Raw genomic sequence first — 12,860 nt, 5'->3', positions numbered from 1 at the left:
CATAAACTTTTAAAGGTAACATACATATCAACATTAATGCAAGTATAGACTGCATTGTACACAAGTCAGCCAAAGATGATTTTTTTGTTACGTGTTTTAGCAGGTAAAAAATACATCACGTCTTGTAGTTCTTTTAGATTTATTTTTTTATGTCTGTAGTCAGGGTTTCAGGGGGTCTTCCTTGATCAAACCTGATTTTCTTTAACCCAGCCTCTCATTTCCTGTGGAAATAATAGCATAACCTCTCCCTCAAAGTAACATATCTTTTGACTTAAATTCTGAAGTCAAGACATTTTCAAAATATATAGGTTGGTTCGATCTAGCAGCCCGAATAACCCAGTGTGTCTTAGCCGCTATGTCCTTCCTCAGCAGTCAAAAAATTCAAAGACAACACAATAACACACAGTATCCAGACAATCTGTGTATTTTTCATCTTCCCACCCAGTTTCTTCCTGTCCAGCCGTAGGCCAGACAGTTCTTTATTAACCAATGAGAGCAATACATATTTACTCTATTCCTTTTGAATAGAGCAATACATATTTACTCTATTCCTTTTATATTTTACTCTATTCCTTTTGAAGGACTTTATTCTAAAACTATATTTTAAAATTTAAGACTGTATATATTCTTTCTCTTTTCTCTCCCAACCCTATGCACATTTTTAAGCACACTATGACCAGTTTAGAGGCTCTTTTTATCTGAATTTATCTTTTTTCTGATGGTATGAGCCTTTAAGCTGAGAGATGCCTATCTGTACTGCAGCTGGCATGAGAGACTGTAGGAACCTGTCATACAGAGCTGGCAGCTCAAGCCCACTGGCTGCAACCAGGGGACACATCCCTGTGCCACAGCTGGCCTGAGAGACATGAGCTAGGAAGCTGCTCTTGGCTCCATCTCTATGTGTCTAGAACCCTTTCCCAAGTTTTCTCAGGTTTTATGTGGATAGAGTTGCTGAATGTTGGGTGCCATACATAGGCAGATGTTTCTTTCCTGCCTGCCAGTTCCCAAATAACTGACTCAGAGGCTGAATATGAATTATAAATACTTGGCCAAAAGCTCAGGCTTATTACTAACTAGCTCTTACATTTTAAGTTAACCCATGTTCCTTTATTTACATTCTGCATGTGGCAGTACCTTTATCAGCATGGCCTGTTCATCTCCTACTCTCTCTCTCTCTCTGGCTGGTGACCCCTGACTCTACCCTTCTTCTTCCCATAATTCTCCTAGTCTGGCTCTCCCACCCAGTTTCTTCCTGTCCAGCCGTAGGCCAGACAGTTCTTTATTAACCAATGAGAGCAATACATATTTACAGTGTACAAAGATTGTTCCACAGCATAGATTTACCGTAATACCTATGTTATCTCTCAGTCTCTTTCCTTTTGAAAGAAAATGATGTGTTTGAGTGTTTTGCCTGCATGCATATAGGAGTGCCATGTATGTACCTGGTGCCCTTAGAAGCAGAAGAAGCCCTCAGATATCCTGAAACTGGAGTTACAGCTGCCATGAGAGTGTGGGGAACTGAACAGGGGTCCTCTGCAAGGGCAGCAAGGGCCCTTAGCCACTGATTCATCTGTCCAGCCCCACAATCCCTTTCCTGAAACCACTTTCCTCAACTATTTCTCCAGCAAATATTTTTATGATTTTATATTGTAGAGAGTGTGGTAAGTTGTGGGGATACATAGAGATGAGTGCAGTGCTTTATGCAAAGGAAGCTGGTAGTCCCTTTGGAAAGAGACACTCATGCTTTGTGCCAACGGAGCTAGGAAAGGGGAAACAACACTCTTTATCAGGTAATTGTTTTGTTGTGATGAAACCCTGTGTTTAGAACTCAGAGCACTGGGGCCACACTCTTTAGGAAGCTGTGCTGGGGCTTGGCCTCCAGGAGCTCATATAGAACTCGGCCCTGTGGTCCCTGGCAGAAAGCACCCTCACCATGAGGCCAGATGTGGGCACATCTTCTTGCGGAGCATAGTGAGCCAAAATGTTCAAGGTTGAATTTACCTCCTTGTCAGCCTTTGTTTACAACAATGAACATGATCAAACAAACCTGCTTTTTATATTGTTATTGGCAAGGAACCATGTATCATGTTGTTTTTGCCCAAACCACATTTTTTTTTTTTGAATAGTGGCCAAATTTGAAGTTTGGGAAATTGAGTCTTGGGTGAAGAAATTGGAATAAATTTTAAGGGCTTCTGTCAGCCTGTAATTTGTGCAGGTTTTGCTGGTGAGACCCACTCAACTCAAGGTTACATGAAACTCAGAAATGAAAATTATTGCTCAAGGAAAAGATGATCACAAAATCTGAGGATTCAGAAAAAGCTCTGGGTCCATAATGTTAGTTTTCCAAAGAAATTGAGCCAGTTGAAACTCATTTTAATTTACTTTTTAATAAATAAGCTATAATGAGAGCTAACCACAATTTAGCTACTTGGTCTAGGAAACAACCTTATACAGGTTGTTTGTCTCGGTGAAACCCAGGCGAGCAGGCTCTCACTTAGCACTGGCTGTTTGGGAAGGCCCACAGAACGACCAAATAGAGGTCAGTTTTTTTTTTCTTCTAATTAGGAAATGGTAAGGAGAGGCTAGAGAGGGTTTCATTTTTGATTTTGAAATATAACCAGCCTGGCTGGTCAGGAGTGGTCAGGCTACTTGACTCACAGCTTCAGTTACATCTATAGTTGGAAAGGGAAGCCAGCATTCCAGGAAAGGAAGAAACCCTGCAAGAAATCTCCTCAGTATCAGAAGGTGTCTCAGAGAGAGGGGGGAACCCCTCTCTCTACTGTACTTTAGATCTTAACTCTTAGTTGAAGACACAGCGCCCAGTTCAGTGTTACTGTGTGGTGATAGGACTTTAAGATGTCTGGCCTAGAGGGAGGATCAAGTCATCAGTGGTGGGCCCTTGAAGGGGACTGTAGGAGAATTGAATCACTTTTCACACACTTCTACTATAATGTGCTACCACAGACTCAAACTATTTGGACCAGTTGATTTTGAACAGAAATTTCCAAAGCCATGAGCCAAACTGTATTTTATTTACTTGTTTATTTGGTCTCAGCTGACCTTCTTTGGGACCACATGGATTATACTCAGAGCCCTGCTGTCTCCTGTAGGGGTACCACGCTCTGGGGTGAACTCAGAAATCTCTTCAGTATCAGAAGGTGGCTTAGAGAGAGAATGGGACCCCTCCTCCTCTCTACTGTGGCTTAGATCTTAAGTCTTAGATGAAGTCACAGTGCCCAAGATAGCACTGTGTAGAGCTCCCGGTTTAGCTGGTCGGCTTAACCAGTGCTGAAGATGGGCCCTCCCTCCCCCTCTCATTTTTCCAAACCTCCTTTTTGGCTTCTGGTTTTAAAATGTCCTTTTGTTGCTTCTAAGACAGCAAGCCTGGAAGCTGCTAGCTGATCTTACTTTTGACTCTGACCTGGGCCCAGGTGTTTCTACCCCACTTCGCCTTTTTGTCTTTTTCCTGGCTCTCCTGCTCCTTCCCTCCTTTCTTTCCTCAGCACTCCGTTTTCTCATGTCTCATTACTTCTAAAAATGTAGCACGTTTGTCCATAGTGCAAATGCGTGTGAACCTAATAGTTACATCTTGTGAAGTGTCCATAAAAATTATTCCTGTTTTCTCTTGCTATCTAGAAAGCTCCCATCCTGAATTTGCGTGTTCTGTTTGAAATAACAGAATGAATCGATTTCATTGATTTGGAATAAGCATGTCCTTGCTTGGAATTAAAAACAAACCAAAACACCAAAACCAGAAACATTTTCTGGCTAGTTTGAGCAAGTTATGTGCTGCCTTTTAGAGTCCACAGAACTCTTAGTCAAATCAAGATAAGAGACACAGGGCACCTGGAAGGAATCTTAGCACACTGGGCAAACAAGGCTCAGGTTTCTCTGAGGTGTGGTATACTAGGACCTCAAATCCTTACCACGAATATAGAAAACTGATTAACTTTTGTTGTGAAACCAAAACTGTGGCGTCTTAACTCATGTGGCAGTTTACAGTAAGTAAAAATAACAATGTGGACATTTATCATTTTATACTTCTGAAAAAATCATTTTAATACATCCCAAGATAGCCAGGCGGTGGTGGTACACACTTTAATCCCAGCACTTGGGAAGTAGAAGCAGGTGGATCTCTGTGAGTTCAAGGCCAGCCTGGGGTACAGAGTGAGTTCCAGGAAAAGATGCAAAGCTACACAGAGAAACCCTGTCTCAAAAAACCATATATATATCCTAAGAGTAAAAATAGGTACTTAGAAATATTTTTAATGGAAAAAGAAATCTCATGTCTCTCATGTTCTTATTGGTCAGTGTACACAATCCTGCTTAGAAATATTTGATGGATTTCCATTTTTGCATGTTGTAGCTTATTCTTTTTCCCCCAGCACAAATCTTGCAAGTGTAACAGCGTGCTTTCTAGAAGGGAGGCACAATGCCTTGCACATCAGCAGTTGGGCGCTGAAGTGTTACTATGGGCTTCTGACGTGAGTTGGCAGTGAGTCTAAAGAGACTTGCTTCTTTTCCAGGGATTGTTGTCTGCGAGGCACCTAACAACAAATTAGACAAGTTCTCTGGAGTCCTCTCTTGGAAGGACAGCAAACACACCCTCAGCAACCAGAAGATAATCCTGAGAGGCTGCGTCCTGAGGAACACCAGCTGGTGCTTTGGGATGGTTCTTTTTGCAGGTACAGTGTACAAACCAGGGCCATCTCTACGCTATCCCTTCCTATGGTAACTTCAGTGTAGTTCATGGTTCTCTGTGGATGTGGACATGCACAGAGTTTTTAATTGAATGCCAAGTGCTGACTCCTGAGTTCACCCCCGAGTGTGGTACCCCTAGAGGAGACAGCAGTGCTCTGAGTATAATCCATGTGGTCCCAGAGTATGGGAATCACTGATACCTTGAACTCATTTTAAGGATGCTGAAGCCTTCAGTATCCATCAGTATCTACACATCTACTACTCAGTTTCGTTCTCTTTAGCCCCGTTGTATGCATCTGTTAGCCTATGCAATAACCTGCCCTTAAAAACCAAAGATTGAGGGGCTGGGCAGATGGCTTAGTGGTTAAGAGCATTAGCAGCTCTTTCAGAGGTCCTGAGTTCAATTCCCATCAACCACATGGTGGCTCACAGCTATCTATAATGGGATCTAATGCCCTCTTCAGGCATGCAGGTGTATATGTAGTAGATAGAGCATCACATACATAAAACAAAAAATTAAAAAGAAAACAAACCAAAAATCGATATGAAAGAAGGCCCCTCCCTCATGCTGCATCTCACATTGGTTTCATTGGAAAAGGTCAGGAGGCTCTTTTGAGAAAGGCTTCCTGGAGAGCAATCATTTCTGTTTGTCACCAGGGCAGATGGGTCTGAGGGCTGTGCTTGATGGGACTAGGATGGATAGATGGATGGATGGATAGATGGAGGGAGGGATGGATGTAAAAAGGTGACATTTTTTCTTTTTTATTTATTCCTCTCATACAATACATCCGGTCCTCAGTCTCCCCTCCCTCCATGCCTTCCAGTCCCCCTCCTCCACACTGTAGATCCACTGCTCCACCATTTCCCTTCTGAACAGAGCAGGCATTTCAGGGATATCAGCTGAACATGACATAACAAGATGCCATAAGACTAGGCACAAACTCTCATATCAAGGCTGGGCCAGGTAATCCAGTAGGAGAAAAAGGGTCCCAAGAGCAGGCAAAAGAGCAGAGACACTCCCAACACCCACTGTTAGGGGCCCCACAAAACCCCAAGTTAAACAACCAAAGCATGTATGCAGGGAATCTAGTGTAGACCCATGCACGCTCTACGATTGCTGATTCACATCTCTGTGAGCCCCCATGAGCCCTGCTTAGTTGATTCCATGGGCTGTGTTCTCTGGGTGTCCTCAACCTCTCTGGCTACTTTTATCCCTCCTCTTCTGTGGGGTTCCCTGATCTCAGTCTGATGTTTGTCTGTGGGTCTCTGTATCTCATGTCATCTCTGTATCCCATCAGCTCCAGAGGAAGCCTCTCTGATGACATTTGGATTAGGCCCTGACCTATGAGTATAGTAGAATATCATTAGGAATCATTTCATTGATTTTTTCCCCCACCAGTTGTGTTTGGTTCTACCCTAGGTCCCTGGACCATCCAGCTTTTGGCTCTGGGCCATACAGGCAGTGTCCAGCATTGGCTCCCTCTTGTAGCATGGGTCTCAAGTTAGACTAGTCTTTGGTTGGTCATTCCCACAAGCTCTGAGCCACCATTGCCCCAACACAATTTTCAGGAAATGCAAGTTGTGGGTTATAGGTTTTGAGGCTAGGTTGATGTCCCAGTCCCACCACTGGGAGCATAGCCCAAGAAGATGGCTGGTTCAAGGTCCATATCCTCCATTACCAAGAGTACTCACTAGGGTCACCCTCATAGGTTCCAGGAAGTTTCCAATGCACTAGGTTTCCACATCACCCACTAAGTGCCCACCTACTCCCAATACTTTCTCCTTCCCTCCCTCCTTCCCAATCAGATCCCTCCTTTCCCCATCTCCAACCATCCCCATCCCATTCACAAAATCTACTCTATTTTCTACTTGCACAAGTTGGCAATGCCACTCAAATTATACTCATAGCTTCATTTATTAGTCATTGATTAAAAAATCCTATTTATTGTGACACCAAATTAAGATGTGTTTTGTGTCTGCTGATTACATGTGTAATTGAAATTGGGTTATTTTTTAACCCATTTTCCTTAACAATAACAACAACAACAAAAATGCTCATTAAAGAGCCAATGTGTTCCAAAGCTAGAAAAAGTCCTTCTAAATACCCTCAGCTGTGGGTGTGAGCATAGCTTTTTCTCTCAGGGCATTGTCATGTGTAAAGACCCAGCAAGTCTCTAGAAATCAAGCAGAATCAGGCCTTTGTCTGAGGCTGAATCTAATTTCATGATTCTTTCACCGGATTTTTTTTTTTTTTAATTAGTGAGGTAAGTAAGTCTATGGTTATTTATGTCACATTTCCATCTTTCTTTCAGAGAAAAACTCAAGCTTACCCATATATTTCTTTTACTTCCTGCTTAGAAGTATGGAGATTTCAAAAAAGTCTCCCTATCTGAGGGTCTCTTGGTAAATATTCTCTTGGTTTGATCCCTGTTATCGCTGAAGTGGAGATGTCTCATCCAAGATGTCTCATCCTCTTATATGACTGGAAGGAGGCAAGTTGAATAGAAATCCATGGATTAGGGATCAGGCAGATGTGGGGCAGAGATCAGACAGAGAATCCTTGCTCTAAGACTTTCTAGGCTCTTCTGCCTGTGGAGCACAGGATAATAATGAGTGCACTAGGATCCATTGCTTAGGCGTGCAATGGATGATGTGTATGGAAGAGGATACTTGTTGATGTTTTCCATGCCTACTTCTCAATGCTTTTGCCAGCATCTCAGAGCACACTGACATCTCTGTGGGTTGAGCTGGGAAAACAGAACTATTCTCTGTGTTTTGGTGGAGGAGAAAAGGAGCTTCTGTTCTTTTGTGATGTGTCCTGGATGTTCACTTTTAGATGGTATTTGTCAGGGTGAATGTCATGGACATTTGTAAAGCAGACAATGTTTGCACTGACTTTAGTTAAGAGAGAATTTAACTAGAATACTGGCAAGCAGAGGAATTCAAGGTTGTTTTTGTCCGTGTCAGAGTTGAATAGATGGGTACCCTGAGTCCCTAAGTCTTGAGACATTCAATGAGGAAACAAGTTCCAGGCAGTACTTAGATCTTGTGAAAATTGAATCCATAATGAACTACTAACTCTTCTTTTTATATTTAAATGCCACTTATACATCCTGTTTAGGATGACTTTGAGGAAGGCTTTCCTGAATTACCATTTATAGACTAATACAAACAAAAATGAAGAGTTAGAAAAGTGGAAGGAAGCAGAGAGTATAAGGAAGGCGAAGAGCTGGCTACCATGAAGGCAAGCCATGGGCCAAGGTATTGTGGTATAATGAGGTCAGAAACTTCCAGAGTTCTGATGGAGAGCAGAAAGCACAGGAGATGCTCATGGGAATGTGACTGGAGGTGTGAGGAGCAGCTGGACTATGCAGACCTTGCAGATTGTGTGTAAAAGTTTGGTCTTTATCCGAAGAGCTTGGGGAAAACCAGTAAGAGTGTTTAAGAGGCAGAATATATTAAACATTTAAAATAAATATATAAGGATGGACCCTTACCTATAGTATATATAATGTTTGTAAATAGACAGTAGGTCCAGAAATGAGTAGACAATTGGGGTTTGAGCCTAGCCTTTAACGGCTGAGCCATCTTTCCAGCCCTATTTATATTTTGTCAGGATGGGAATTAAGCTCACCTATTACTATTGGGCAGAGCTTAATCTGTGATTCCACATCTAGTGGGTTTTTGTTTAATGAAATTGGATGTTTTGTGTTCAGGACATGTGTGTTTAGATTGAAATATTCTTTTTATGGGTATTCCCCTTAATCAATATAAAATGCCTTTCTTTATCTTTCTCACTAGTTTTGGTGTGAAGTTTATTTTGTCAGACATTAGAACAATAATACCTGGTTGTTTTGTAGGTTACTTTTGACTGGAACGCATTGCCCATCCTTTAGCCCTAAAGTAGTTTTGATTGGGGGAATTTATAACATTCAGACTTATAATTGAAAGATATGTATTGATTCCTGCCATTAGATTGTATTTCAAAATTGTTACTTTTTTACAGGTCCTGACACTAAACTAATGCAGAACAGTGGCAAGACAAAATTTAAAAGAACAAGCATTGACAGACTGATGAATACCCTAGTCCTATGGGTAAGTTTCTGACAGGTTGATTAGTACTCTTGTGCTGTAGATGAGTCATTAAGAGTTTGATAAGTATTCTAGTAGTCTGGGTGAGTCAACAAGCAGGTAGTCACTGCTATATTAATATATTTAATTTGCTCTTCTGAGAATTCATTTAGAAGTCTGAACTCTTTCTGAAACTTGCATTTGGATATTTTATATTTAGGACTCAGTTTACTCACTTTTATTTCATAGATCAAAATAAATTATCAGCCAGAGGTGGGATTTAATGTGAGAAGTAGCCTATTTTAATACAAGGTCTTTGCCTTCAAGGATTTGTGTTTGGAAAGATAAATCATTTTGAGATAAGATCTCGACTTTGTTGAAATCCTCTCTACATAGCTGTAGATAATGGTGGTCTCACAGGTATGTGACCTGTGCAGCTACAAATGGCTCTATTCTCATAAAAGCCAGGTGTGTGGTTTATTGATTTACTGTTGCTATGTGTTTTTGTTTTTCACTGGACCTCACCAACTATGGAGCTGACTTTCCTTAGGAAGCCTCTGGTGTCTAAACCATAGCTGTCCTTCCTCATGGAAGCACTTAGATGTCATTATCTTCTTATATTCCATCCCTTTACCAGCTGAGTTTGTCAGTTCTCCCCTCCCCTCCCCTCCCCTCCCCTCCCCTTCCCTCCCCTCCCCTCCCCTTCCCTCCCCTCCCCTCTCCTCCCCTCCCCTCCCCTCCCCTTTTGTGATGTGTCCCGGATGTTCACTTTTAGATGGTATTTGTCAGGGTGAATGTCATGGACATTTGTAAAGCAGACAATGTTTGCACTGACTTTAGTTAAGAGAAAACTTAACTAGAATACTGGCAAGCAGAGGAATTCAGGGTTGTTTTTGATCCCATTATGGAAACAGAGAATCAACTCCACAAAAATGGCTACATCTGGCATGAATCTTAAAAGTTCTTATTAATAAAATCAAACCCAAGGCCAGTTATTGGGGTGAATACTGGAAGGTCAGAGAGACAGAACAAGCCACAGCTATCTAACCTCGCCAATTCCATAGCTGGTCCTGTTTCCTCAGACTGGAAGCTTCTGTGTCCTCATCCCAATGGCTCTCAGCTGAACTGCTGCTTAAAAGCCTAAATGCTTAACCAGTCAAATGCTTCTAGTTTCTGGTCCTCACGCCTTATATATCTTTCTGCTTTCTTGCTTCCTGGGATTAAAGGCGTGAGTCACCATGCCTTGCTGTTTCCAATGTGGCCTTGAACTCACAGAGATCCAGATGGATTTCTGTCTCTGGAACGCTAGGATTAAAGGCGTGTGCTATCACTGCCTAACTAGTGGCTTTTCTGTTCTCTGACCCCAGATAAGTTTATTAAGGTACACGATATTTTGGGGAACACAATACCACCACATTTCCTCTCTTTTTGTCTAAAATTAAAGAAAGCTTATAACTAACACAAGAAAAACTATTCAATAAGTATATACAATATATATAGCCAAAAATTACAGTAATGATGTCTAGTCGATTAACATTTGACAGATTCAGATAAAAACTCCATTATATATATTAACAATGTCCAGTTCAGTAACATCTGATAAACTCAGACCAAAAAATTTTCATTACTTATCTTATTTAAAACAAGTAGTTCCTTTAAAAGTAGATTCCATAATCTCCCTTTTTATCTTATCATATCCATATTCTCTCTTTTTTCTTTTCATAATAGATTCAGTAGTCTACCTTTTGTCATTTTTATATCTTCCCCTTTTTCTTCAGCGTAGATTCAGTGATCTACCTATTTATCCTATTATTTCTTTATCTTTTTTCTCAGAGTAGATTCGATGATCTATCTCATATCTATATTCTCTTTTTCTTTTTGTTTTCTAGGGGTGAAGATATCTTTAGGGAATCTTGAAAAGAAAATTTTTGGGTTAATCGTCAAATCCTGTATCATTTGTGCAGTCTCTGCATAATAGGAAAGTTCAGGGCTTCTTTCAAGTCCTTGTTTGAGTAGTCTGTCAGGCTGGATCATCTCAGCCATCTCAAAAATCTCCTCTCCTCTCCTCTCCTCTCCTCTCCTCTCCTCTCCTCTCCTCTCCTCTCCTCTCCTCTCCTCTCCTCTCCTCTCCTCTCCTCTCCCCTCCCCTCCCCTCCCCTCCCCTCCCCTCCCCTCCCCTCCCCTCCCCTCTCTCCTCTCCTCTCCCCTCTCCTCTCTCCTCTCCTCTCCCCTCTCCTTTCTCCTCCCCTCCCCTCCCCTCCCCTCCCCTCCCCTCCCCTCAATCCACAGAATAATAGTCTTTTCTGTGTTTGCTCTTTTGTTTTTAATCTGTGGATAATTGTATCCGCCTCAGAGAGAGTTAGTGGGTGAATTAAGTGAGTGTATGTCAGATATTTAGCCATATGAGTTTTATTCATGGGCTTTATTGTAAGTAAGAAAAGGTTTATATAACTTGGTTTTCAAATGACAGCTTCTTTTGGAAAATTGACTTGTAGTTAGTGTTGATTTGACTAATTTAGGGTTCACATTAACTTTAACCAGACTTCTATACTTCTATTCTTCCTTTAGATTTTTGGATTTCTGGTATGCCTGGGAATTATTCTTGGAATAGGAAATTCAATCTGGGAGAGTGAATCTGGGGACCAGCTCAGAACTTTCCTCTTCTGGAGAGAAGGCGAGAAGAGTTCCCTGTTCTCAGGATTCCTAACGTTCTGGTCGTACATTATCATCCTCAACACGCTTGTGCCCATTTCGTTATATGTGAGGTGAGCTAATAGTTTACACTGCAATGAAATAGTTTCATCACTCATGATGATCTGTGTATGATCTGCTCCACATGTTAGGAATGAGGTGACTTAGTTCTTTAATTCTGTTTAAACTGTACTTTTTTTTAAAAAAAAAAATCACAACAAATACATTTTATTTTCTCCTTGATTAGTAAGGTTTCTTAGGAATGCATTTCTTTGGAACATGTATGTTTTATGCAATCTGATCAATAAAATTGAGCTGGTCTAAGGTAAGAAAAAGAAGACCTGGGATATTTTGAGATGTGGCCTCCCTGTCATTGGCCTGCCTCAGGTACCAGGATGCAGGTGCTGGTCTACCATTCATTAGCCCTGTAACATTGGGGAAATTACCTTATTATTGGCAGCCACTATAAATACAGGAAGGACTCAAAGTAAGGTAGATGGTAGTACCCGGCCGTTTTTAGTAAGTATGGTTCATCCTTCCCACTATCCTGATCTACAGTTTCTCAATTGCATACCACAGAGCGATATTAAAATAGTCTATCATTGTATCTGCCTTTGTATCTCTCAGGTGTGTGTTCTGTGTGTTCTCTCTCTCCCTGTTAGTGTATGTCTGCTCTCTCTCTGTGTGTTCTCTTTCTCCAAACATATGTATGTTTTCATCCTTTCTTCCCTCTCCCATTTCTTCGTACATGTATGTATGTGAATGAGTGTGTTTGATGAGACTTTGATAAGTCTACCTGAGACATTCTCTATCCCAATTCTTCCAAGACTGAGTCAGGTAGGCCCAGAGATCCTGGAGCCAACATAGGACTGTTTTCTTTGTCACTTCTTGCCATCAGTACTTTAGCAGCACACAAAGCCACAAGCTCTGAATCTCCACTAATTATGACTAACCCTCTCTGTTCTCTTTCAAAAATAATGAAACAAGGGGAGTAAATGAACAAAATCCACCCTTGTTTTGGATAGAAGTCAGGAAACTGAAATGTCCAGTTATAGGAAATTGACTGGAAGTAGAGGCATGTGGCCACAACATCACACACTGCTCTGGGCCTTCTGGAGCTGTGGGTAGCCTGGGCGCTGTGTGAACTGTGTGCCCCTGGCTCATCTTCGATGCTGAGAACCTCTTATGCTTGAAGCCCATTATAAAGCCTATAGTAAATGCTGCTCTTTGCCAGAAAAGCTATGGTCAGCTCTTTCCTTTTATGTCCTAAAATCAAATGTGACAGAGTTGTATCATCTGCACATGTGCACAGTGGCTTACCTTCTGCACATGCACAGTTTATGTCCTTGTGGATAACACACACTCTTTGTATCTTCTTTCTTTGTACTGCTCTGATA

General features: G+C 41.5%; 1 protein-coding gene across 5 annotated transcripts in view; it reads left to right on the top strand.

The window, feature by feature from the left end:
• Positions 1-12,860, top strand: part of Atp8b4 (ATPase phospholipid transporting 8B4 (putative)) — a 197,408-nt gene that overhangs the window by 98,803 nt on the left and 85,745 nt on the right. For all 5 annotated transcript variants that reach the window (XM_076570564.1, XM_042276156.2, XM_076570562.1 and 2 more), the window contains exons 10-12: positions 4,527-4,685; positions 8,708-8,796; positions 11,341-11,537. In XM_076570564.1, coding sequence (XP_076426679.1) covers positions 4,527-4,685; positions 8,708-8,796; positions 11,341-11,537 — 445 coding nt within the window. The remainder of the gene's footprint in view (positions 1-4,526; positions 4,686-8,707; positions 8,797-11,340; positions 11,538-12,860) is intronic.

This window comes from Peromyscus maniculatus, chromosome 4, assembly GCF_049852395.1.
Source record: "Peromyscus maniculatus bairdii isolate BWxNUB_F1_BW_parent chromosome 4, HU_Pman_BW_mat_3.1, whole genome shotgun sequence".
Lineage (NCBI taxonomy): Eukaryota > Metazoa > Chordata > Mammalia > Rodentia > Cricetidae > Peromyscus > Peromyscus maniculatus.
Note: the sequence above shows the minus strand (reverse complement) of the source record. Positions and strands in the feature narration are given on the sequence as shown.